The 27,995-nt window shown below is 39.1% G+C and overlaps 2 protein-coding genes across 2 annotated transcripts; both read left to right on the forward strand.

Moving 5' to 3' along the window:
• The first annotated feature begins 409 nt into the window (after positions 1-409).
• LOC112988722 (MARVEL domain-containing protein 2) lies at positions 410-8,172 on the forward strand. Its single transcript, XM_026109402.2, has 6 exons — positions 410-1,695; positions 3,326-3,358; positions 4,555-4,691; positions 5,254-5,425; positions 5,821-5,871; positions 6,788-8,172. The coding sequence occupies exons 1-6, from the start codon at positions 631-633 to the stop codon at positions 6,902-6,904; spliced, it is 1,575 nt and encodes a 524-aa protein (XP_025965187.2). The 5' UTR covers positions 410-630; the 3' UTR covers positions 6,905-8,172.
• A 7,469-nt stretch (positions 8,173-15,641) lies between these two features.
• Positions 15,642-27,886, forward strand: LOC135324383 (general transcription factor IIH subunit 2). Its single transcript, XM_064500456.1, has 15 exons — positions 15,642-15,973; positions 16,065-16,142; positions 16,862-16,898; positions 17,603-17,689; positions 18,566-18,616; positions 18,923-18,977; positions 19,812-19,917; positions 20,969-21,059; positions 21,224-21,311; positions 21,825-21,932; positions 23,137-23,200; positions 24,195-24,298; positions 26,499-26,601; positions 26,923-26,962; positions 27,398-27,886. Exons 1-15 carry the CDS (start codon positions 15,918-15,920, stop codon positions 27,515-27,517), a joined length of 1,188 nt encoding a protein of 395 aa, XP_064356526.1. The 5' UTR covers positions 15,642-15,917; the 3' UTR covers positions 27,518-27,886.
• Positions 27,887-27,995: the final 109 nt, after the last annotated feature.

The raw sequence follows: 27,995 nt of genomic DNA on the forward strand, positions 1-27,995 counted from the left end.
ACAGACTGTTTAAAACTTTAGAGTTTCACTGTAACCGAGATTGCTCAACTGAAAGCAATCCAACGCGTCACCAAGGTCAGCGGTAACGTACGAATAAGGAAAAGCTTATTTTGGATGTGATTTACGTTTGCATTTCTGTACTGTTAATGTGTAAAGTTTAGTAGATAAAAATACATATTTATCGAGCACAAGCTTGGAGTTCGTGCCGCTGTTAGGTGGTGCACAAGACCAGCTCGGTACCGGGGCTCTTCGTTTTTTTCCCGCCGCTCCCGGGCGGCGTTTCCGCCGCTTCCCCGGGACCCGGCCGCAGGTGAGGCTACCGGGGCGGGGCGGCGCATGGGCCCTGGCGGTGGCGGAGGTGGAGGTGAGCGGGGCGCGCCGGGGCCGCGGCGGTGCCCGCGGCGGAGCAGGGCGGGCGGGCGGAGGCCGCCCCGGGGCACCGCCCGGCGGGGGCGCTTCCCGCTGCGGGCAGGCGCCTGGCTGAGGGCGCCGAAAGCTTCCCGGCGGGAGTCGCCGCTCGTTGTCCGCCCGGCGCCGGCCGCCCTTCGGAGCCGCGGCTCCTTCCTGCCCCCCCCCCCCCGCAGACGCAGGTGAACCGGGCCGGGGCGGCTCGGCCGGGAGGCGTCGCCCATGTCGGGGAGCGCGGCGGCGGCCGGCGGCTGGCGGCGGCGGCCCGATGAGGAGTCGCTGGGCTCGGGGGAGGCGGCAGCGCGGCCGCCCACCGCCGCCTTCCCGCCGCCGCCGCTCCCGCTGCAGCCGCCCTGCGGCCCCGGCTCGTGGCCCGGAGGCGAGGGCGAGCTGAAGCCGGTGCGGCGGTTCATCCCGGACTCGTGGAAGAACTTCTTCAGGGGGAAGCGCCATGGCGGCTCCGACTGGGACAGCGCCGCCTCCGACGTCAAGTACGGCGCGGAGGGAGCCGAGTGCTCCCCGCCGCCCTCGCCCGCCGCCCGGCCGCCGCCTGGCTCGGCCGCCGGCTCCTCGCGGCTCGGCGGCGGCGCGGCGCGGGCCGAAGGCGCGGCCATGCTGCCCGGCGAGGCCGGCGGCTCCCTCGAGCGCCGCGCCTGCTCCGCGCGCGCCTACAGCGAGGCGGCGGCCGCCTACGCGCTGCGGTACGGCTACATGAAGTCGTGGGCCGGGCTGCTGCGCATCCTCTGCGTCGCCGAGCTGCTGCTGGGCGCCGCCGTGTTCGCCTGCGTCTCGGCCTACGTCCACAAGGACAACGAGTGGTACAACATGTTCGGGTACTCACAGCCGTACGGTCTCGGGGCGGGCAGTGCCTACGGCGGGTACTCGTACAGCGGGCCCAAGACGCCCTTCGTGCTGGTGGCGGCGGGCGCCGCGTGGGTGGTCACCGTGGCGCTGCTGGTGCTCGGCATGTCCATGTACTACCGCACCATCCTGCTGGACTCGCACTGGTGGCCCCTGACCGAGTTCGGGATCAACGTGGCCTTGTTCTTCCTCTACATGGCGGCCGCCATCGTCTACGTGAACGATATTAATCGCGGGGGACTCTGCTATTATGCACTGTTCAAGACGCCGATCAACGCGTCGTTTTGCCGGGTGGAAGGAGGCCAGACGGCCGCGATGATCTTCCTGTTCGTCGCAGTGCTGGTCTACTTGATCAGCGCCATGGTTTGTCTGAAGTTGTGGAGACACGAAGCAGCCAGGAGGCACCGAGAGCTGCTGGAACAGGAGGTGGGTCATAAACTACCGCTTACATCTAACACGTATGGTGCGACAGGGAGCAGCTGGGAGCCCTCGCTCGTGCCGTGGCTGGGTCCCATCAGACACCTCTTCCCTGCAGCCGTCCAGAGCCCCTGAGTCACCATATTTACTGGTCTAAATAACGGATTTCAGATCACTGAGTGAAACACGCCTCTTAAGATGTCTGGTGTAAACTCCTGTTGCCCTTTTTTCTTTCTTTTTTTTTCCTAATTGACTTCGGTAAGGACCTGGTTCTGTTCTCTTTGTAATACTCAGTGTTTTTCCTGCATCAGCTGATGAACCGCTTCCTGGCATGTATTTTCCAAACAAAGGAAGGAGTGAACAATGTGCCTGTTCAGCTGTTTAGCAGGGTAGGGCTTAAAGCCACCTCACGTTTGGAGTCTGTGCTTTCAGCAGGTTAAGTGCTAGTGTGAATGACAATAAAAAGAAGAAATGGTGATTTTTATGTTGCATACAAAACTTCAAGCTACTTTTTTTATGTCTTTTTAACTTTCCTCATGATACTATAGATGACAGTAACAACCGAATGGAAATCTGAGACACCAAAATCTAGCCAATCGGTTTCTTTTCTTTTTTTTCCTGTCCTAATTACTAAAAAAAAATCTTAAACTCTAGGAACTGTGTCACTATCATATATGAAATTGGGGGGGGGGGGGGGAGGGGGCAGGAGCCAGATGAATCTAAGTTCATTTTCATTAGAGTATTTGTGCTGACCTCTAGTGCCTCTCTCCTTTTTCCCAAAGTGAAAGAGGGAGGGAATCTTGATTCTTTCTAACAAGTTCTTTTAGTGATTGAACGAGGTACATCAAGAGTTTGGTATAAAACACCAAGAACAAATATTTCTATCTATTATCTTCCTTCCTTGTTAAGCTTTTTGCATTTTCTTAAAATTCTGCTTTTGAGATAAATTGATCAGATTGATCAAGAAGAACTTATATATACACAGCTTAAGCACTGTATCTGGCATAAAACTGGGATTCCCCTTTTGAAAAGTAATTTGCAGTTCTATGATTAAAATTTTTAAGCATTTTTAAAATTTGTGCAAAAATGAACTAATTGCTGGAATTACATAGAAGGTGCTACATCATGCTTCCCTGCTGTTCTTGGTGTTCTTTTATTCCTTCCGGTTATTTGAGAATATTTCTACAGATAAGGCTTTTACGATACAGGTTAGGCTCTAGAGAGTGTTGTGCAAAATAGCTGCTGGTCAAGTTACTCGTTAGAGCACTGAAATGTTTTCTAAGCAATGACTTGGGCCTCAGAGTGTCAGTGAGTTAATATATGCTGGAATGTGCGGTAATAAAAGTGATTGGGTGCAGTATTTAATCCGATTTGTTCCTTACAGCTACTAGGGGAGATCCTGTTGTTGTTTTGGGTTGGGGTGTTGGTTTTTTTTTTCCTGCCATTCTTAAACAGTTTTAAATCTACTGATCTGAAGAATATTTCTCATTCTAAATTTGTTCATACTTAAATATGCATGCATAATTATCTGTACAACATGATTTTGACAAAGTTTAAGTTTTAAGAGGCAGTGCTTTTGCATACTACTTATGCTGAGAATAAAGCTTACAGCTTTTTTTTTTTTTTTTTTTTTTGATAGATGAAAACACAGTCGTCTTTACCAGAAAATAAGGTAAGAAACAATTTACATTTGTTTCATTACTGGTATTTCCAAATGCTTGTTCTTTTTCTTGTGACTCTTTGTTTTGATTGACCGGTCTAGTTTTTATTCTGCTAGGAAGAGATCAGGTTTAGTTCTTTAGTGCAGTCCAGACAATGTTCCCCTACCCAGGAGATTCAGAAGGAGCTAATAAAGAAGTTGCTGCTAGTTAGGTTAGGTTTTAAGTTTACAGTGTCAGCAAATCCGATGACTGGCTCCGTATGTGCTCTTATCCTCTTTCAATGAATGACAAGTCCTGCAACATTCATCACAGTGTGTCGCAGACATGGCTATAACAGCAGAGCATCTCTTGTGCTGTTGGTTTAAGAGATTTTCTTCTTTTCCTTTTTTTAAAAAAACAAAACAAAACAAAACAAAAAAAACCCTCCCGACTGCCTGTTTAAGTTGGAGAAGAGGCAGTGGAGCACAGTGATAGGTACTCATTGAGCTGACAGTTTGCTCCTGTCTCTCTGAGACTGCTCCAAAGTCCACTCTGTGAGCTTTGAAATATCTGCAAATGCCAGAATCTGTCATACTGAAGGAGGATTGTAGTGCTTCCATTGCACAAAGATGCAAGTGCATAAAATATGAAGATTGCACAGGATCTTAATACAGCAGATGTTGATGATTCTCAGAGAATTTATGATGCATTTCTTTCAATCTTAAATGCCTCCCCATTAGATACTGTGAACTTCCTACTACTGTTTTCTCAGTTGCTCACGTCAGTACTGAATCAGGATTCTTTTTTATAAGCTGTGGCAGGACTCCATGTGTTGTTACTTCTGGGTCCAGGGAGAAATTGTGCAACAGGGAATGAGGGAAAACTGAGACATGGGAGAACTGAGTGATTTCTGTCCATCAGCAGTCACAGATTAGACGGAAACCCAAGGAAACTTTCTTAAATTACTTTTTTTAGGACATACAGGACAGATATTTCCAAGAAGTATTTATTTGTCACTGCAGCAGCTATTTGGACAAATTTAAGATGGTTATTGTGTGAGAAACATTACTGTAACACCTTCCTAATTTTCTAATTATAATTAAGATGTGCTGCTGTTCAGTCCCTGTATCTCTGTCTTCAAATTAGTCAGATACTTTGTGGCTTATGTATATTGTTTTTGAAGTAAAATTGACTTTATTAAGAACTTTTTTTTGCTTTTAAAACTTAGTACGGAAGTGTCGACAGACCGAGAGAAGAGATCACTTACAGGCAGCTTAAATCAGTGGAAGGGAAACCTGAGCAACTTAATGGTCATATACCTGCAGGCCACATTCCTAAACCTATAGTGATGCCAGACTACTTAGCGTAAGTGACTTAGCTTTGATAAACAAACTTAATGGAGAATATTTGAATCATGTTTTTCACTCAGTGTTTCTCATATATACATTTCATGGTTTCTCTGCCATTCTTTGTGTGGCATGGATCTCAGAATCTTACTGAAGTGAATGTTAAACTAGAGAGGATGGGTGCTAGTGTCAATGGCATAGAAACAGTAATATAAATGAAGAATCTTAAATTAAAAAGCTCAAATGCTAAAGCAGACTATTGTAATGTAGCATGTACAATAATTACTGAAGGAACAGAAGACCATACAGACAAGTTCTTGTCCTTTTAGTCCCTGAATCTATAACATACTTAATTTTAAAGCCGCAAGGCTAGGCTGTTCTATGGTGAAGTATGAGATGATAAAAATAATTTGTATAATACTTGGTGTAGATTTCCGTGCTTTACATACATGCAAATTTCAGCAGGTTATGGGAGATTAACAAACAATACAGAAATACAGTACCAAAGTCAAGGGTTTGTGTGTCTGTTGAAGTCCTGTCTCTAATATTAGTCCTTAAAAAACACTTTTATTTTTTTAAAGGAAATACCCAGCAATTCAAACAAATGAAATGCGAGACCGATACAAAGCGGTATTCAATGATCAGTTTGCTGAATATAAAGAACTGTCAGGGGAAGTTCATGCTGTATTAAAGAAGTTTGATGAGCTGGATGCATTGATGAGAAAACTGCCTTATACTCCTGGAAGCATACATGTAAGTACCTGTGAAATGGAAGAGCAGGTATGTTATTAGGCAGTTTCTGACTATCTTTAGTTATGGCAATGTCTCGTAATGCTGGCAGTGACTTGGTAGGAGAGACAGTTTCCCCAAGTCTGTTATTTCTTGTTTAGTCTTTAGCTGAGGATGCTAAGTTGCGATTAAACTGTATATATGGTTTTTCTTTTTTTGTGTGTTAGCAGCTTTCAAGTTTTGTATGAGCTACAGTTAATGTATTTTTGCTATTTCTCAAGTAGAAAACTAGCAGTTAAAAATATATTAAAATGGATTTGATTAAAGGAGCAATTGACTTTTAACAAGTACTTAGTAAAATTTACATGAAGAAATGGAGTGCACTAATATGGTTAAAAATGTGTGGTCTCTCTTACTAGGAAGAGGAAAGGATATCAAGAGTTTTGCAAGAATACAAGAAGAAAAAAAATGTGAGTGTTTTCAGCTTTACATTGCTAGTGAATCTAATGAATAGCAAAGAGACTGTAAATAGAAAGGACTTCTAACACTAGGTACAATATGCTAGCTTAGGGTATGCTTAGCTATTACAGAGCTTTGTATATTTGTCTTTTAAACTCTGGTAAAGTTAGGATACTACACACTCTATTCATCATGTCAATAACCTCATTTGAGAATAATGATTCTGTTAAACAGAGTTGGGGGGGGGAAATATTTTAATTTTCTGAGAGCATGTCTCATCTCTAGCATTTTGCTTTCAGAAGATCAGTTACCATTGATTATTTTGGGCATCCAGTTCATTTGTACTCACTGACAAAGCCAACACAGCTTTTTTTAATAACAGAAAAGATACAATATTGACCTTGGAAAGAAGTTATGTATTTTCTTTTTGGCATGGAGCTTACATGGACTGTCAAAAATTAATTCTCTCTGTAGTCCAAGAGATTTTGCTGTGTTGTTTTTAAATGCAGGCAGTAAATGTGTACCTTTGTTGCACTAAAATCATAATACTTTACAAATATGTGGGTTTTTTAAATTGATTTCAAATTTTTCATCCATGTTAGTTAAATGTCATTGCTTTTTTTGGGGAAAGGGGTTTATTTGACATGCCAGAACACACCTATTTGTATTTACACATTTATGTTAAAGTTGCTCTGTTTACTAAGTAACTAAGGCATATTAAAGCAGAGCCTCTCTCTTCAGCCCTTCATGAAAGAAGGGGAAACGGAAAAGGCTGGATGTAAGAAGTTGCCAAGGAAAAAGAGTGTTTTTGAAGAATGACGATATTTACATGCTGTCTGTAATCAATGGCATCATTGATAATGAGCTATTGTTGGAAGAAACTGAAAGCATGAACATTAATATAAGGGGGGTTTGTATTTTTGGCAGGATCCTGCATTTCTGGAGAAAAAGGAGCGTTGTGAATACCTGAAGAATAAGCTTTCTCACATAAAACAACGAATTCAGGACTATGATAAAGTTATGAATTGGAATGTAAAAGTTTAGCATTGCCTTGACTATGGGGATACTGTTTTATATTTTTTTAAATAGAAATGTGTTTTTTTAAATATTTATTTACTCTCAGAATTTCCTGTGGGGAAAACAATTACTTTCTTAATCACTTTGTCACTTACTTAGATACTGTGTATTTCTGGTAGGTTTTGCATACAGATCTAATTTTAAATCAATATAATGAGGTTACCAGGTGAATTTAGAAAATCTGTGTTAACATTCTGCCTTTATTAGACAGTGCACAGCCAGTCCTCTTACATATGCATACTTTTCTATTTGCAAGTATTGCATTATTGTCTACCAGAGAAAGCAGTTCTAAATACCATGTCAAAAATGTGCACACAAGTGCTGTAACAATTTCAGACTTTATATATAGGCCTTACAATATCAAAAAAGAGTTGAGTGATGTTACTGGCTGGGGTTTGGGTAAAGTACTTAATTATTTTGAGTAGTTTTGACAAATCAGAAATGAGTTTAATAAGACTATTTGCATCTTCATATGGTCTGCTGTATGTGAGAAATTATTGAGAATTTTACTTAACAAGAGGTACAAAGTAAGTTTCTATTTAAGCAAGGATAGCACGGTGGGTTTTTCGTCTTCATTGTTTGTTTTTGTTTTTAATGCACCCTTGTAGAGATGATACAATGAATTTATATATGATCTTAAAGGAATAGAGATGCAGGATTAGGTGCACTAGTATTGCCAAAGACTGGTGTGCTCTGCATACTTTTTTGGATCATCTTAGCGGGAATCTGTGGGCCTAAAAGAAAAATGGTTTTTCTTTGTGAGCAAGGAACAGGACTTTTGTTTAGGACAGTTTTAAGATTACCTAATTGAAGCTGATTGTGAACTCAGAGATTAAGTAGAACAAAATTAATTCCCAATTCAAGTACCAATAAAGGATCTTCTATAAGGCAAGGTAAAATGTGTTGTTGATAGATATGCTTTCTAGAGATTCTGTAAAAATTTGTGTAATATATCTTGGGATAAGTAGGTTTGCATGTGCAAATGTTCTCATAGATAAGGAAAATTTCTTTTTACATCATTTTTCATATCTTTATATTGACACTTTTTTACGTATTAAAATGGAAGAATTGATAGCCGTTTCTTTGTATAGTTTTCTACAACTGCTGTTTTACTGGATATTTTGTTCTGAAATATATTTTAATTTCAAAAAAAATCCTAAGCATACCCATGTTGTTCTCTTTGTTTTTGAAAGCATTTTATTAGGAAAAAGTGTTGATAAAGGTTACTTCAAGACTTTTGTTAGTGATTGTATGTTTTCTTTAGAGGTAAATTTTCAACTTTGGCCTTAATTTAAAGGGAAGAAGTTAGGAAAGCTGTTTCCAGTTTAGAACAAAATAGCATCTTTGGTACTGCAAATGCAGTACTGTACCTCACCCTGGGCGTTATTTCCCATCTGATTTTTGAGCCCTTATTATTCACGCTCTAATCCTGATGGCTTCAGACTCGCTCTCATATTTATCAAAAATTACATTCCAATTTAATCAGCCACTTAATCCCAGGAGTTCTAGTGGATGCGGTACATAACACAAGAAGCTAAGGGAATGCTGAGAGAATTAGAAAGCCTGGCACCTTTTCATTTGAAACGGACTTTAGTCTCATCTACCTGGAAGGTCTCTCAATGTCTTTTTCAGTCTGAATAGGGCAAAACTCAGTGCCATCCCTTGTCCTTGCTCTCTTTTCAGTCCTCTCTCTGGCTCAAGTTTCCATTCCTTTCGATGTAAAGGAAACCTCCCTACCCTGTAAGGGAGATCGGGCCAGGTGTTTTATACCTGTTGTGCTGCAGAAATGTTACAAAAAAATTTTTGTTTGTAAGACATGTCCTTGTCCAGACCCCTGCACTTTAAATGCCTGCTCACTGTACACCCAGATTTCCCATTTTTCTCAGTGGCGGTTCTGGGCATTGCATCAGGTACCAGGAGAAGATTAATCCAAGTTTAAGGCTCAAGTAAAGTGCTAAAAAGAAGATCTGCTCCCACTCTACTCCCCTGGCTTGCTTCTTTGATGTTTTCTCTGGCAGATTTCCAGTTGGTCTCCTGGTGCGGGAAAGGCCTATTAAGACTACGAACACCCAGCTCGTCTCCCTTTGACAGTGGTCTGAACTTCACTTGCTGAGAAACCAGCTCTCACCCCCTCAGATAGGCCAGAAAAGCATCTGCAGACACTTTCCCTTCTGAGGTTTCCATCAAAAGGGCTGGGAGAAGGGAACACTGCCCCTTGTTGGAATGGGGAAAGGACCCGATGGGAGACGCTGCGTGTGGCTCCCTCGGCCTCTCCCGCGAGGGTGTCGTGTGTGTGGCTGGGCTGGTTTCCTGGGGTCGCGGAGAGAAGATGGGCAGGAACACCCTTCTGCAACTGCCAGGCGCTTGGGCAGGATTGGTGCCAGGCATTGCCGCAGCGTGTGCTGAGCATCGAACAGCAGGCACAGGCACTCACTCTGCAGCTTAGGAAGTCCAGCCTGGCAACGCATTGCGGCTGTTAAGGTAAATTACTGCCTTGAGCCTGGGTCGTGTTACAGAGCTCGACGTTGCTAGGCAGGTGGAGAAGAGGCTGGAGGCTCAGCGTGTGCAATTGGCAAGTTGGTTTTACTCTAACCTATCAAGGAAGAACTAGTCTAAATGTGCAAAAATAAAAATACTAGACTAAGAAACACTTTAATCTCTTGGAGGAAGAGATTAATGAAATAAAAATTAATGGCTGGGAGTTGAAGCCAGCCAAACACAAGACAAATGAGGAGTCAGTTTAGTCAGATTTAGTTACAATTAGAACTCTCAAGGAAAGTGGTCTCCTGATGTCCTGAAAGACCAGAAGGTGTACTTTGAACAAAACTGGAGTCATACTTAATACAGGAGTGTCAAAGGCTGATGAACATCACCTGGGTCTCTCTGCGCGTTCTCTCTAGTCTCCGCTCTGTGAATCTGCATTGTTGCATGTAAATGTAAATGTCTGTTATGTGGCCTCACTAGTGTGACTGGGTTTTTGCTGAAGGCAATAATACTCATTTGAAGTTTGCAAATAATATTGCCCTACATCAAAGGGATTTGCATACTCTTTCAATTACAGCTTGTCCTCAGCCACTGAGTGTAAGTAACACGGACTTCTTTCCTCCAATCTTCCTCTTAGGAAATACCTGCCTGGCTCAACAGATCCATACAGGCAAATGTCCAAGAGGGACTTGCAGATTCCAAAAATACAAGAGTTTTCAAACCAGACTTGAGTTACAAAAAGGGTTTGTTTGTCTTGATTAAACAAGCTGGATGACTGTGATCAAGATAACTGTGGCAATATCCTCATGTTCCTTGCCACATTGTATGTTTATGCAGGGTAAGTAAAGTATGTAATGAACATATGCTAAAGTGTGCATCACATACTAGGGTGGACTAGCTTTAACTCATGAGAGTGTATTAACTAAAAATATTAGTGTTAATGAAAAACATAATGGGTTTAAATTTGTAGAAATAGCTATCCAGCTTTTAGTTTATTAATCCCAGAATTGTGTTGGGATTTGAAGACAATAATCATCTACGAGATTGTATATCCTGTATTCCTCTACAGTATTGCAATTCTTGGCCTTGACAGTAAAAATTATCCCAGTTCTGGAAAAAAAAAAAAATCTCTTCTTTTATTATCATTATCAGCTTGAACCCATTTTTCTACTTCCAGTTCTTATAAATTGGACGTTTCCCTTCTTAAGAAAAGATGGCATAGGAGTAGATCAAACTACAGCTGTATTTCAGCTCCTAGAAGCAAATCTTGACTACTTAAAATAAATATTTTTTTCCATCTTCAGTAGATTTTATTACTTTCCTCTAGAACATCTGTTTTTTTTTTCCCAGGGTGTGTTTAAATTAATTTCTTCTCTGTTTCACCTATATTTATAGATTGCTGCTAATAAACACAACATTTGCATTTAATTGCTAAGTTTCCCACTCCAGTTTAAGGAAATGTGCTTTTGTTTAAATGTTTTCTTCCTCATTTCTTGTCTTACTTGGATGCACCGTGACACCCCCTAGAAACGGATGCCTGGCGACTTTCCTGTAATTCAAGAGGTTGGACGCAGTCTTGGCGCATTTCCACTGTAGCCGGTACAGTTCTGATTGCTCTGCAGAGAAATTAAGTAGACCTATCTTAACTGTATTGAGCGAATTCTCTGTATGATGCTTGTGAAATGGAAACTCTCTGTGAGATGAGTCTCCCTGCTTACCACAGCTCTGATTTAGTAGCGTATTAGCTACAGCAGATTGGATCAAGCTAATGAATGTAAGCAAAAATGTGTGCCATACTGGTATAGTTTAGCTTTATCACTGATGACAACATATGATGTACTTGGTACTAATGAACCAATCCTGCAAAACCTAAAGGGCTTGTATTTGTAGAAATAGCTGTTCAGCTTTTAGTATATTAAATCTGCAAAGGAATTGAATGCTGTACGAGTTGTGACAGTTTCTTATGGAGGCACTACGTCTGCATAAGAATTATTTTACTTTTTAAGCTTCATAAAAGGAAGTTATAGGTGAATATGCCTGCATATGCTAGAATATGTTGTGCCTAACATCTGAGAAGGTCACATCCTTCCATTTTGACTTTAATACTTTAAACTTTCCATAGTTTTTAGTGTTCTTTCACAATAACCAAGATTCTCAAGAAAGGTCTATTTTAGAATCTCATATACTGACCAGTACTTAAGACTGTTAGCGGAAGGAACAAGGAATGAAAAAACACAGAAAAGGCAAGTTAATATTATTTTGGGTTTTCAAAAATATTTCCTTTAGAATGATAATTTATATGTATTTTTTTACTGACATGGTTTTTGATGAAATGTTTTTGAGGCCAAACTTGAAAACATCACTTAACTGGTACAATGTTCACTATCTTGAGTGGTAAAGTAGTTGAGCTTCTTTCAGAGACTTCATGTTAACTGTGCATATGCATATAAGGACTCCTATCTGTATTTTCTGCCACTTGTTTTTGTTTTGGATTCAGTTTTTGTAGTTCAAGTGAAGCTGAAATTAGAGTAGGAGAAACAGTCTGTTTTTTCAGGTTTGGGGTCCCAGTGAACCAAGTTCTTAGGAAAACTTCTGATTTCACACACATAGCCTCACAAAAGAATTTATTGTTATCTTGGCAGCTTCTCCATCTGCGGTTAGATCTCCAGTTCCCATCATCTTAATGACGGTATTGAGTAGTTCTTGCTTCTGTCTGATTGAACACGTACTCTGAACACAAGACTTGCTTCTAACTGAAGGAAAATAATATTGTAGCAGTTCATTTGTTTCTGACACATCAGTTGCATCAATGTTGAATGTGTATTTTCTTCTCTGTTTGGACACCTATGAAAACTAAATGTCCTACATTAACCGAGGTACTACTTAATTTAGGTGATTATGATTGTCCTTCCATGTTCTCTGGAGTTCGTCTGCCATTTAGAATTAATTACACTTTATCTAGTATGATCTGTGGACTTCTGCACTTAAATTCTTAGTCCCACGTACTCTATGCTTTGTGCAACAATGAAGTAATGTAGTTGAAATTCTTACACTTGTCAAATTGAATTGTAATATTTTTACATAATTACTCTCCCACCAAACCTCTTTATGTTGCTCTGTTCTTATTGCAAAAAAGGGGACTGACTATATTTAGAAAAGCTTTTATGTTAAAATCAAAGCTACCTTGTTCTTTACTGCCCAGAAACGTTCTTTAAAAGTTTACAGTAGCTGTATTTTCTCTTTCTCCTTTGGGAAGACCAGAAGTTATATACTTATGGACAGGGCTGAATATATTTCTTTATTGAATGCTGCCCCTAAGATGGATCAGTGCTACTCAGAATTATTTCAGGTGGGAGCAAAACATAATCATGCAACATCAAAATACCTGGAACTAATTTGTTACCTCTTTTTGTATTTTGCTGTCAATCTAGAAAGATCTGAAATTGCTTCTGCATTTGAAAGAATACGCTTTTGCATAATTGCTTTTTCTTTTTGCTTGCCTTGTGGGAAAGCAAACATTTCCAAGCTTTAAAAACTACCTATAATCTTAATTCTAACAAAATACATAAAGTGAAACATAAATGCTAACAGTCCTAGAAGCCCCACTGGTATCCTGTTTAAAGATATTTATAGACCTTCTGGAATTATCAGAACATGTAAAATGGCTGTGATGTATTGTCTTCTCCTGAAAGACTGCTTATTTCTTAATACTCCTAAAATGTGTGCACTTGCTGGTAGTCACTGCCTGTATTCCTCTCTATATAAAATACAGTAATTACAGTAATTTTCCTTGTCTACCACTGCATGTAGTATTCTGTTCTGGAGATGTATATAGATTATGTATAAGCACGTGTAAATAAGAGTATATAAAACTTTTCTTTCACAACAGATTTCAGATTTTGGTAGTTTTTAATGCTCCACAGTTCCGATCCTGTTTTTCTATTAGAGACTTTGTTCTGGTAAGAAATCTGTCCTCCCATTCCCTTTCTACTCTTGTATTTGTGCCTTTTCCCTGCTGTCCCACCTACATAAAGGCCAGTCTTATCCTGCTGCGACACTGTGTCGTCTTCTTAACCACTGTGACGCTAATCCATACAACTAAAATGCTTTTCTTGTATTTAAGCAAACCATCCTCTGGGTTTAGTAATGTGAAGTAGTTGCTGTTGTAAACTCATGAATGTAGGGAACGTGCTTCATTCTGCACTGAATGGTACAATTGCTTGCCAATTTCTGGGCATAGCCCCTTGAAGGTAATAGAATAAAATTACTGTTAAAACAGATGACGGTTAAATGTAGTTTTACTCTTTCCTACAGTAATTGTGAAAGGTGATTAGTGAACATCTGCAAATATAGTAGTGCATTTTCAGTATGAAAAGTGCAACTTCTACCACACATCTGGATAATTGAAATAAATTACAATTGCTTCATATTTTTTTCTTTAGAGAAAACAAAAGTCTCTCTTCGACCTATCTAGCAGCCAACAACCCAGTATTTCTACTAGGTGTTTAAACTGTGACTCATTTTTCTCCTTGATGCTTTTACTGTCCAGTCAGAATTTTGTGTGTGCGCAAGCAACTAAAGATCAGGACTGTAAGGAGAAATAGCTTGTTGCCAGGTTTTGAAAAGTAAATGACAAGGAAAAGCTGGGAATGCAATAGCTTCGGGAATCTTTTGTCTTAAAAAAAATTCCTACATCACACCATCTTCTAGTCTAGTAGTGAGGAATTTCTGGTAGAGACCAGAAAACCTTTTTCAACGTTGCATTTGGGGTATGTGTGGTTAGAACTCAAACTGCAGTATCTTGACCATCCACTGCTCCACTAAACTAGCCAATATTTCAAAATAGCTCTGTGGTCATTAATGTCAAGAACTGCTGGATTTGAACTACAGAGTACTACTTAGGGCTTTCTGTCTTTTAAATATTATCCTGGCAGCCTTTAAAAGTAAATTGTATGCTTGCAAAGAGACAAATCGTAATTTTATAGACATCTGGAAAGTGGTACTTACATGATATTTAGTGAAAAACTCTTTCATTGGTCAGAGTAATTACCACATCCCACTCAATGTGACATGACACACCCCAATCCACTTTTCAAATGCAACTGCTAATTAACGGTTTGTAGGTTTGTAATGATAGTTTATTAAAAGAAAGTCTAAAATAAAATTATCATAGTGAAGCAGGTTCCAGCCTGAAAGAGGCAATTCTGAAAGGATTACTTTACGTGGCTGTAGAACGCATGTCCTATGGGCTTATTCTATGTATTTGAAGAAATAGCTATGTTATTCCACTACTGTTTGCGCCTGTGAGGGCATTTGTTTAATTACAGAAAATATACGTTGAACCCTGTGGTAGTAAATAAATTCCAAGCTGTGTATTTTGAAATAGAGTTAAGGCAGTGTTTTTGTTATTGGGATAAAATAGAGTTACTTTCATTAAGTAACTGATCATAGCAATTATACATTAACATTCAATATTACAGTGTATGTATGTAATTCTCTGTCCTCTTCCCCATCCCTGGGGTTCCTCAGTTAGTGCAGGAAATACATTGTCATATAAATACAAAGTGTTTTAATCTTGTTGAAGATCTTATTTCCTTTATAGTACACCTCCACGCACGTTGAGTTTATGGTGAACTTTATGTATTTTTTTAAATCACTGGTCTGGGCTTATCTGCAGTAGCTAAAAGGGCGAATGCAAGTCCCACGTGTCTTTGTGAAACAGAGAAGCAGGCAGGAGCTGAGGGTTCCGCGCGTGACAGAAACTGGGCGTTGGCGGTGACCCGCGGCCGCCCCCGGGGCGGCGGCGAGCCGAAACTCGGCTGCCGCGCCGCCCCCGTGCCTCCCGCGCCGTGCCGCTCGGCCTGCGCGGAAAATACGCTGTATTTCGCTGCGGCGGTAGCAGGGTTCCCCCACGTCTGGATACCTTCACCTTCGGCCACGAACGGCTGCGGTCTGCTTTGCCTCCGCCGCTACCCCCCGCCGCCGCCCGACGAGGCCTCCGCGCCGAGTCCCGCCCCCGGGCCGAGTCCCGCCCGCCATGGGCGCCGCTCTGCCGCCGGGCCCCGCCTCCAGCGCGGAACGATCGCTCGGCGGCCGCAGGCGGGAGGGATTCGCGGCGGCACCGAGGAAGGGGCGGGCAGGCGGGCGCAGGCGCTTCCGGCCGCAGCGGCGGGACCGTTGGGCAGCAGGTACGGCGGCTCGCGCGGGCAGGGCGCGCGCCCCCGCCGCGCGCCGGGCGGCGGCTCCCAACCGCCCCCGGCGTTGGGGCGCGGAGCGGCGCGCGGTTCCGTAGCTGGGTTTTCCTCGCAGCGGCGGTCGCGCCTCCCCGGGCGGTGTGTGGCGGGGCCCGGTCCGTCAGCGGCTCAGCCGGCGGTGGGGCCGGGCCGGGGCGGCTCGGCGGGGCCGGGCGGACGGTGGCGTTTGGTGGGAAAGGTTTGTTTACAGGTCTGTCACGGTTGCGCTCCGCAGCAGCGTAGGTAAGAGCAAAGCCGCAGACATGGATGACGAACCCGAAAGAACCAAGCGCTGGGAAGGAGGCTACGAAAGAACATGGTAGGCTTTCCTTTCTGTTCCTTACCCTCTTCTTCCTTTTAAAAAAAGAAAAAACTGTTCCTTATATTCAGTAACGATTTGTTTTATGTAGGGAAATTCTTAAAGAAGATGACTCTGGATCGCTAAAAGCAACCATTGAGGACATTCTTTTCAAGGCTAAGCGAAAAAGGTATTATATATCACCACAAGCATGTTTAAGAAATACTGTTTTTGTCAATTGTAAAGTCTTTGTTTTGAAACTGGATCCTTTAGGTAGAGTAAGCATCTCGACATGCCTGCAGTATGTTTTTGGTGTTTACTCCCTCAAAACTCTAGATACAGAACTCTAGCTGCTATTTGTTACTCAAAGCGGGGGGCGGCGGGGGGGGAATGACTTTAATCCTGAGTTTCTTCCAAGAGTGAGCTATGTATGCTAACCGACGAGTTTAGGTCTTGATCTCATACGCTGTATAAAGCAGTGTAATTGCAATAGTTGGACTGTTCAGAGAGAATCCTTTAACAATTTTTTCAAATGTACAGATCCTGCTTTAAACTATTTATTGGCATGATGACACCAGATTCTTGTTTTATATTGTCAGAATTGCTAGACAGAATTAATATTTTTTCACATATTACAGTAAAATGTTCAAATTTTTGTGAACTTTTAAAGTTTCATTAAACCTGGTCATAAGAACTGTATTTTGTTTTCTAAGAGTCATTAGATCTGTTTATAGTTCTAGGTTGAGTTTATAATCTCCCCTTTTGTTTCTTTTCAATCAAAGTAAGTTATGATGCTTATCATGGTTAATAATCGTTTCATATGTGCTGGAACTGTGGGATTGGAGTCTGTTTTAGGATCAATCATTCATTCATTTGCATCTTACTTAAAACCTTTTGTGCTTTTTTTAGACTCTATGAACACCATGGACAAGTTCGACTTGGAATGGTATGTTGATAGCTTACGCTTGGCTGTCCTGTGTCCAAAACTGCTTGAACTGAAGTAGTATGCCCAATCTGAAATACATTTTTACTGACTTTATATGCCTGAGACTGAAGCTTTCTTTTTGCCACCCTACAGTTTTTTAGACATCTTTTTTTGAGTTTAGTGGTAGCATGGGATGTGAAGTATTAATAGCTTCAGAGGTCGAGATCTGGTTTGTTTCCTGTATCAGGACATGCTTTACAGATGCAGTGAGATCATACACATTCTTGCTGTTGTGTTTTCTCTGTGTGAATAGATGAACATAGTTTAAGTGAACTGTAAATTGTAATATTACTTTATAATATGCTGAGTTCCTCAAATGAAGAGATTAAATGAGTGCAAGCTTGAAAGCTAGGATTATTTTGTAACTTACCTTGAGAGCATAAGAACAGTGAGTATTAGTCACAAAAGAGTCTTTTGTTTCATTTTGAAGGAAATATGGAAAAATACTTGGCTTTTCAGCTGCTTTTGATTGCATAGCCTTAAAAGCTATGATTTGGTTTAGTATTCTAAATTTTCCCTCTTTGACATAGGAAGTAGTTGCTGTTTTAAATAAATGAAATAATAAACCGTTTGTTTAAACAACTGTTCTGTGAGTGATAAAACTTGACCTTTGTCTTAAATTGGGAACTTGTTGTAGAATTAGTATTATTATGTTGATACCGCAGATGCGTCACCTTTACGTGGTCATTGATGGATCAAGAACTATGGAGGACCAAGATCTAAAACCCAACAGACTTACTTGCACTTTAAAGGTATTTCTATATGCAAAAGTTTTCTCTTACTAATCCACTGTTCCTCTGTAAATCATTTCCAAGTTGTATTTAGAAGAATGGCAATCTCTTGTGACTAGATCACTTGCATAGCCTCATCTCTCATCTCATCCCTGCTTTTTTCCCTTGTTTATGTTGTTAGCCTGTAATTTTCCTGGAATAGTTTGGCTTTGTTTTTTGAGTAGTAAAGCCTGTGCAAGATTAGTTTTGCCTTGCAGAAGTGCTATTGTATAGTGAAAACAGTTCCTAAGGACATATTATGAAAAGGTGATAAAGAAGTATGTGGAAATTGAGCTGAAGTGCGTCCCATAATAAGGGACGGGAAGAGAACAAACAAACTTTCTTTACACATATAGCAATGTTTATTTTTTCTTATGTTTGTGGTTTCATATGCTCTCATTTCAGTGGATGCTAGACAGGAGTTGCTGTTTCTAAATGTGGAGAAGTGAAATTGAATTCTACAAATCCTATAGGATTTTTGCTTATAACATCGAGCATTGAAATCCTGGTTTTTGAATATTTTGTACAGAGTAATGCTTTTTGTTGCATCTTAAACCTCTATTTGAATTAACGCTAATCTAGAGCTTTAGTATATGAAGTCAGTAAAATAAGATTTCTGAAACTTACTTTGCATAGCTAATACAGGAAGGAGAAGTGTGGAAGGGCTAAGGCTTTCTGGGGCAGAGGGAGGAGAGTGGAAGTGAAGGTTTGTGCTTGCTCTCTCTCACATGCTCGCTCTCTTCCCCGCCCCCCCCCCCCCATTTTTTAATGGCACTGAATGCTTTGCAGGTATTAACCACTTAATGCACGTGGAATTAAACTGTTTATATTTGTAACACTCTTAATTTTTCTTTATAGTTATTGGAGTATTTTGTTGAAGAGTACTTTGACCAAAATCCTATTAGTCAGGTATGTACAACCACTGTTACCACAACTGATTAAAGAACTGAAACCTATTCTGAAAACTTAGTTTTATTTCTAGCATTATCTAGTAAACTCTTTTCAGTTGATACGTTCCTTTCCCTGCCTTCCCCATCAGTCTGGTGAAGTTCTTGTTTTTTGCATTGTGCTGCTGTTGTTACGCTTGCAAGAAAGCCCGTATAGTTAGCTAATTGGTGGTATGTCTTGTCTAATACTTCTTTTTAGATCAAAAATATAAATCAAGTTGATTTTAATTTTTTAAGAGAAATCCTGTCTTTTTGCTTTCTCCTCCAGATTGGCTTAATTGTAACAAAGAGTAAAAGAGCTGAAAAAATGACAGAACTTTCAGGTAGGCAGGTAGTATTCTCTTTAAAATTGGAGTTCTGTTGTCATACATGTGGAATTTGTAGTATCAAGGCTTTATAGTACTAGAGATGACTAGTGTTAATGAAGTACCATTAACATACTATTTTCAATTTAAACGAGAAGTTGCTGCAAGTTATCTGAAATCAGAGTGTTTATTTCAATCTGTTTGGATCCAGAACTATCATCGTGTGTTCTGTGTCTGCTCAAGGCTTATCCAGAATTTGAGGGGTCTCACTTACTGTCTACTTAATATCTTACCCTGTTTTTTAACTTTGTATCTGATGACATCCATGTGTTCTGTGAGATCAGACAAGATGTTAAGAAGCAAGATTTCTTGGTTTCCTATATTCAGCCACTAACAAGTTATGTGGCTTCAGACAGGTTGTTTAAAATCTTGTCTCTTTACCCACCTGTAAAACTGGAGCAAATTTGTTGAGCTTGAGGATCAGTCAATGCTCGAACAGTCCTTTGAGGATAACAGAGGAAACTAAATGCAATTTCTACTGAAATGTTTTGAGACAGTTGGCATTGATTTTTTTTTTTCTTTCATGTTAAATGTTTAATAATCTACAGCAGTGATTTTCTTTTTGACCTTTTGCATTTCTAACAATTGTGAGTGCCTGTAGAGTGAATGTATTTCTGATTGTAATAAACTGTTTTTCTACACTGTGACCAAGAGGTCAATTTGTAAGAAGTGGGGACCTACAAGTAACAGATTGAAAGCCATTGCTCTACAAGTAAAATTTGTAAAATATGTATTTTAAATATTTGTATTTTTTAACTTGTTATTTCAGGTGAATGTTTTATTCCCTTACAGGTAACTCAAAAAAGCATGTAAGTGCTCTGAAGAAAGCAGTAGATATGAACTGCCATGGAGAGCCATCTCTGTATAATTCCCTAAATTTGGCTATGCAGACTTTAAAGTTAGTATATAAACAGCTTTTGTTTTTTCTCTTTGGTTTCCTTAATTAGTATAATGCTGATTATAAACTTTTGGAGGATCAGGGAAGGTTTTTTTTACAATTAGTGTCTTGCATTGTGCTGGCCAGAGTCTTTAAAGAAGGCTTTACATCCTTTTACATTACAAACTGTAAGAAGCTAACTTCTGCACTGCTAGCATATTTAATATTCTAAGACAAGACACTTCTGTTTGGAGATGTACCTCTTACAAAAAGCAGCATTATTTAAAAAACAGGTAATTTTAAATTGAGTATTGATACAGTGATGAAAGACCCTGCAGTTAATTTTTACTACAGGGCCAAGGTATGAGAGAGGGCAGAGTTGGGGATTAATAATGGTAAGAGAACAGAAGAAGAAACAAGTTGAATCACAGTTTTCTGGTGAAGTTTTGATATACTTTGGAGAGGTAAATTTGGGGTAGGATAGACTTCTTAAAACAGTTTTATAAATTTTTGCCATGTGAGGCACTGAGAGGGTAAAAGCATTTGTGGGAGAATTTCTTCAACAAATGGTTATAGCTAGTAACACTGACAGAAAAAAGCTAGTAGTTAATGTCATAGAAAATTATTTGAATGTATAGTTGGAGGAGGGTTTTCAGTGAAGAACTAAAAGGAAAGACAGTAGTTGTAAGTAGTAGATTCACACTTATCAACTGATCAGAGGTGGGGGTTTTTCATTTTATATTTCTTCTAAGAAGTTGAGAAGACTTACTGCTAGTCTGAAGGTGAATTTTTACCTGTGAGGGTATGGGTAAGGTATGGGGTAACTTAAATATTACAGCAAGCAATCAGGTGACAGATATAATTAAATATTGTGTGTTAGATACTGGAAAGTTTTGACTGTATGGCAGATGAAATCCTGGTGCTTAGAGAATGATCTTACCACAGTCTTTCGTAATATGTAGGTATTTTCGTATTGTGTCTTTTTTTTACTTTAGTACATCACAGTCCTTGAAAACTTTAGCATGTATGTAGCTTAGTGTACATAGGTAGATTAACTGTATACTTTCTTTAGGCACATGCCAGGACATACAAGCAGAGAGGTTTTGATAGTCTTCAGCAGTCTGACAACATGTGATCCAGCCAACATCTATGATTTAATTAAGGTACAGAAGTGAAGTTTGACTACTACTACAAACCGCCAAACTATTAGACTAAACCAGACAGTTAAGATGTCATAACCAGTAAATTTTCGTTTAAAACTTTGCACCTTTTTACCATTTTCAGTTCTGCTGATGAATTTGAGTATGCTTTCTTTTTCCATGTGAAGTGTTTAAAAGCAGTTAAGATCAGAGTATCTGTCATCGGTCTAAGTGCTGAAGTTCGAGTTTGTACTGTACTTGCGCGAGAAACAGGTGGTATGTATCTGAAGTTTTGTAGTTACACTACTAATACAAGTTTAAATTTGAAATTAAGTAACTAGTTCATCATATTCCCTTTAATGTATTTTGTTGTTTAAAGATAATTATTCTGTTGTGCTGGCAGAAAATTTAAGAGCCTCTCTAAGTTATGAAATGGATAACATTTAGTGAAATAATTATCAGCTTGCAGCTGCTGCTTTGGAAACAAGAAATGTATCTAAAGCCTAGTGTTCCACAGATAAAGCTATGTGCTGTGGAACTTTAACATGTTAACATCAGTAACTATAACAGTAACTCTTACAATGTAATTACTAGTAATGTTGGAGAAAAAGCTATAGGTGTTCTTATGTAATTATTTAAACATTCTAGTGTATTAATTTTTTATTTTATTTTTAGTGACAGTGTTGGCTACCTTTTTTTTTTTTTTTAACTGAAGTCATTCTGTTATTTGGAGAAATATGTTTGTGTTACTTGCCAGGTTATAAATTAATATTTCTTTCTCTGTGACAGGAACATACCATGTTATTTTAGATGAAAGTCATTATAAGGAACTGCTGATGCATCATGTTAGTCCTCCACCTGCCAGTTCAAGTTCTGAATGCTCCCTTATTCGAATGGGTAGGATATGATTTTGTTAAATTTCAGGTGTAAGATTTAAGAACCTCTTTCTCTCTTTGTATCTTCTGTTTTGAAGTAATGCAGATGGTTAGAAGCACTTTGAGGACATTGCACAATTGGTTCTTTTTATTTTAATACTTTTATTCTAACAGATAGGTTTCAATTTGCTTAATGTTGTTCCTGCAAAATATTCAGCTTTTAAATTAAGTTAAGAATTAAAATAAATAACTGCAGTTGGAAGCAGAGTTGCAACACTCAACTGCAGTTGGAAGCAATAAGATGAAATGACATTGCTTGTACAGTAATTGATGTAAATGTAATATTTAAAAATGGAAGGGTGAAAAACTGTATTTTGTTTCTCCCTCTGTGTTTCTCTCTGTGGAAGGCAACTGTCATAAGCTTCATTTGCTGTAACAGCCTTCTGTTTTGCTGTGTAGTGGGTATTTGGAGCACTGTCATGTTTTTTCTTTCAGCAAATGAACTAGGTAGCTTTTCTTCTCCTGGTGTAGTTCTCATTTAAATTTAAGCCTGAAATTAAACCACAGTAGAAACAGTAATGCCACTGCCTAGAGGTTTTTGTTCTTACTTTCATCCATCTATTTTCATAGATAAGAATGTATATAATTTTATATGTAAACTTAAATACTTAAGAGATTTGCTCATTACAGATTAAGCAACAATAGGGAAAAAAAAAACTGCTCACTTGAGATAAGCTGTAGAAATAAGTGGTGTATAAAGACGGGTGCTGCCTCCATAAAATGCTATAGTCTTATCTATCGTATACTGCACTTCGAAGGAGAGTATACACTTAGTTTTAATATATAAACATTTTTTTCATTGGTTAGAGATCGCTGTTCATGAACATTCATATAGTGCTCTTTCTACTTTCCTACCATTGCGCATCATTTGCTTTTTAATTGTTCTTCAAAAATTGGGTCGCAATGAACTTCTCTTCCTATTAAGTTTCTGAACGGATTTTTTTTCAGCTAGGGAAAATAAATGAGGGATTTGGTGGTGGATATGTAGATAGAGACTTTTAGGAAAGATTTCGTACCTGGTAAGAGTATATTGCTTCTTGGAATAACAAAACAAAAAAGACAGAAGTTAATATTTAGAATAATCATTGAACTTGTCTGTTCAAATAAGAAACTGAAAGAGTACTAGTTTGTTTAAAATTGGTAATGTGGAATATTTTTCTCTTAAGGTTTTCCTCAGCATACTATTGCTTCTCTATCTGATCAAGATGCAAAGCCATCCTTTAGCATGGCGTAAGTAGAGCTGATTAGAATTTAATGAGCTGATTAAAATTCAGTATTAGAATTCAATGATATTTAGTTATATTTAGAAAATCTGCTTTTTGGTGAAAATATGGCAAAATACCATGAAGAAGGACTGGCAACTAATGTGTTGTGACTTCTTATTAGAAATCTTACTTTAACTTATACTTTCTGTATGTGGTCGCAGTTACTTGTGTTCTTCTCTTTTAAATATACTTTTTACATTTTAAAATTTTTGAAGTAGAGAACGGCTTTTAGATGTACGTTGTGCAGTGGCCAGAACGCAAGGGTCCTACAAGGTATTGAAATTATTGCCACCAATTTTACTAGCATTTTTTCATTCAAGTATTTTCATATTATTATAAAGATATAATCATGATAAAGAAGGGTATTATCTGGAATTTTTTTTATTTACTTACTGCTTTACTAATATGTAGTAATATTAAATGAAAGTTTAAAACAGAGCCTCAGTCTGATTAACATAACAGTGTTCTTAGTGAAAGGGATCGTAGTCTTCAAGGCTGTTAGAGCAGCATGAGTTTACAGAAGGAACCAGTGTCTGCTGTTTGAGGGAATAAATATTAATACTCATTGTAAAGTAAATACAGAATATGGGGGGGAGTAGTAATATCAGTACTGATGCATTTCATAACTTTATTTTTCTAAAGATAATTTGATTCACCTTTCCTTTATGTGGGGAGAATTTGTTTTTTGTTCTGTTTTTGTGGGAGAGTGTGGTCACTGATGTGTCACCCTGTCAATTGTTTTCTGATACTTCTATATACATAACAGATACAGAAACTTTTTAAACAGTATTTGTTCTGAGGACTATGTAGCATTAGCAGTATTACGTAGTGTTGCCAGTTACGTAATATAACCAATATCACCATTATTAATGGTGATATTTATACAGCTTGACAGCATACCATCATTCAGAAAATGATACCGATTTTTTCCTCCAATCTCCTGTCTCTCTCTCTTCCAGGCAATTGGAAAACAACAGTGAGCCAGGTCTTACACTGGGTGGATATTTCTGTCCCCAGTGCAGAGCCAAATACTGTGAACTTCCTGTGGAATGCAAAATCTGTGGTGAGTAGCAAGAATAGCTGAGCAAATGACTTATGAGTTAGTGAGAAGATAGTTAAAGGGCAGGAAAACTCAACTGTACTTAGTAATCAAAGGCCAGTTCTGCTTTAAGAAGCCTTCATTCTGTGTCAACTTGGTGCAAGGACTCTACCTGTAATGGTAAAGCCATATCATGTTGTTAATTGTAAATAAAGGGTAGGTTTTCTTGTGTTCATGTAGGGTTTTTTTTTGTTTTTGTTTTGTCCTGAATTCCTTGTGTATTCAAAGCTGTTACTGACAGGGAAAACTTAGGTGGATGGTGTAACTATCTTCTGTGTAGTTTCACAGAATACATGTTCACAATAGTTTTATCAGAGATTTTTGTTACAATAAGAGGATCAAGATGATGATGGAGAAATGCAAGGACACTAGAAGTGTTTGCAAATGAGCATATATTGTATGCAAATATAGCAGAGCATAATAAGCTGTAGCCAGTTTGCTATCTTACATCAGGGACTAACACATGGTTGGTGATTCACTGAATTGAACAAGTAACTGACAAGCTGCTGTTCTCTTTTGTGATGTTCTCTGTTGTGCAAAGGATGTTGAGGGTGTTTCACATGCAAAAAGACTTATTTGCAGGATCTGTAAGTGATGGCTTACAGCAGGGAAAAATCTCCCCAGTTGCCAGTCAGGAGGGGGAATGGGGTTTCCAAGGCAAGTGTCCTTGTCAGGGTGCCTTCTCCAGTGCAGCAGATGATGCCTGCCTAATGCTGTTTCCATAGTGACTGTATCAGTTCATCAGTACCCCCTCAATTTCCCTTTGGTTGCTCTTGCTCATTACGCTAGTAGTGCTGATTGGAGCATGCATTGATTGGGTGCAGATATTGCACTTACTAGTTGGTTTTTAAATTCTGTGCACACATATTACTGGGTGTCTTACTGGCTATCTAATGACTGTTATCTACTAATGTGGTTTACTAAGCTCTATTTGTGCCCTAGTACAAGGTGTCATAAACTAAAAGCTATGAAGCGGCATGGGGAAGAAAGGGTGATTCTCAACATCAGCAGTAATCATTTCTTCAAGAATATTGGCGCAACAGGCATAGCGGCGTTTCAGACTCCTCAGTGTGAGGCCATGAGGATAAAGGGTGCTTTGGAGTACAAGGGTAGAAGTATTGCCCCCACCGCTAGGAGTCTGTAGATGAAAGGTTCAAAAGGGAAAGCCCAAGGGCAGACTGACTGCACAGTGACACATGAAAGGCTGCGGAGTTGCAAGTGGAAGGCCTTCAGCCTTGCAAAGATTAAGGGACTGTGCAACATATGGTGCCCTGCCCTCTCTCTTAATGGAGATGGGGGAGATTACCTTTTACAGTGCCAGTGTTGTGCTAGCTACAGCTTTATTCCTGTTAGCTTCTACATGTACATGACTAATATGTGATAGGTCTTACCAGGATATCTGCATTTGGCAAGAGAATAAATCATTCTAGTTTTGGGTCACTTTGTCCTAATTCACATCAAATTTTTCACACCAACAGCAGTTTAATTTCAGCAACCTAATAGTGTGCTTAGAAATCCTGTATATCAATATCAGCAAGAGATTGCCCACAGCTGCAGCTGTCAGCAAAACAAGAGGTTGAAAGTTTATGCTTCACGTGAGTCAGTGATGAGGACGTTTGTGTCAGCTCATGCTACATCATAAGCCTGTGTTAGCCTAAATAGGCCTATGGCATGGCTTGGAGTATTACAGCAGGCTGCAATAGTATTTGGTAGTGGGGTACCATTTTAGCTGGTGATGAAACATAGCAGAACTACCATTGCCAAAAAGGAGCAGTGTGTTTGGATTTAACTGAAAGACTCTTGTATAGTTGCTTTTTTTTTTTTTTTTTTTTTTTAATGGGATAAGAATGAGAAACTTGCTAATGCTCAAGCTGTGCATTACAAATATACTTCTGAAGGCTGAATTAAATTTTTTAATTACAAATTTAGAGGAAATACATTCATTGCTTGTTTTTATTTTAATTTGTATTTGGATTTAATTCTGGAAATGATTACAGATTTGGATTATAGAAGCTGACAAGCAAATTTTTTTTATTATTAAAAGTTCTGAACCACTGACTTATTCAGCATCACTTTTCCGTTTTGCTGCTCAATTTTGTTTAATATAGAAAAGCTTTTTGGGAAGTTCTGTCTTGTAATAATTTTGATGTCTCTTTATTTGCAGGTCTTACATTAGTGTCTGCACCTCATCTGGCTCGGTCTTACCATCACTTGTTTCCTTTGGATGCCTTTCAGGAAGTTCCCCTGGAAGAATATCAAGGGGAACGGTATGTAAATCATATATGTTATAATGAATGTACTTCTGGACCATATAGTGTGTGGGGGGGGTTTTTTTTTTCCCCCTAAGACAGTAAGAATAGCTGTGAGTAGCTTTTGTACTATTGGTGTTACTGTTGAATGTTTTGGGGGTTTTGATCACCTCTGGTAGTAAGAAATGTTTGTAGTTTTCATTGGCAGTTATCCTGTGTGTTCAGTTGAAGAGCTGAAATAATTCCCATAAATTATCATTGTGTATGAGGTGATTATATAAAATGGTGTTTAAAAACTTGTGACTTTTTTCAGTAAAAATGCACAATTTTGCATTGTAGGTATTGTCAAGGCTGCCAGGGAGAAATGAAAGATCAAAATGTGAGTATGTTAAACTGTATTGAAACTTGCATTGAGAAGAGTCAGAGATAATCTTTTAGAAGAGTCTTTTTAGGAAAAAAAAAAAAAAAAAAAAAAAAAGGCCAGAAAACCTCTGTGGCAGTTTCTCCAGTGACTAGATAGAGTTATTAGTCATACAGTTTTGCCTTTAAAACTGCAGATACTTTACACGCTTGGGAAGGGATTGCCCATGGAGTTGCATAAATAAACATCCACTGTTAGCTGTTTGGATGCATCTGCAGTGACTTAAGCTCAGCACTTTAGACATGTTAGCTATTTGAACCTTTACTTCAGTTAATGAGCAAAATGTTCAGTATATTTACATTATCTTGATGACACAACTGTTGTCCTGCTGTAGTTCTGTGATGGTGATGATTTTCTTCTAATTTGTTTTGTTTTTCAAACTTTTCTACACAGGTTTACGTATGTAAAGTATGTCAGAATGCATTTTGTGTGGAATGCGACTTATTTGTTCATGATTCTCTGCACTGCTGTCCTGGCTGTATTCATGAGCACCCTACTCCTGCATATGTATGATGCTGTGTCTTTTTAGAGGTTGTCATATCTGTTTCATTCTTGCATGAATCTGTTGTGTTTATTCAGCCATAGCTTTCACTGAGGCACATCAAAACAAGAAGAAAGGCCTAGATGAATACAAAAGGGTGAACACTGTCATGGGAGCAAATTTAATTTTTTACTTAATGTACTAATGATTTTGTTACTGTTAATATATTCATGGCTCATCTCTATCCGATTTTTTCTGAGTGCTATTGTGGGTAACATGTAAATTTGTAAATGTAAAAGTGATAAAATTGGGTTGTATGTTAACATGGTGATTTATGTTTGTTTCATCATTTGTTTAAAAAAAAAAAGGCCCTGAAAATATATTTTATACATTAATTGTTACATGCTCTTGTTTTAAGTGGGTGGTGACATATTCTGTTGAATTCTAGAGAATAGTTAGCAGTTAACAGTTAAAAACAGTTAAAAAGTTAACAAAGATATTTTTGAGCAA

The sequence above is a fragment of the Dromaius novaehollandiae genome, chromosome W (genome assembly GCF_036370855.1).
Source record: "Dromaius novaehollandiae isolate bDroNov1 chromosome W, bDroNov1.hap1, whole genome shotgun sequence".
Lineage (NCBI taxonomy): Eukaryota > Metazoa > Chordata > Aves > Casuariiformes > Dromaiidae > Dromaius > Dromaius novaehollandiae.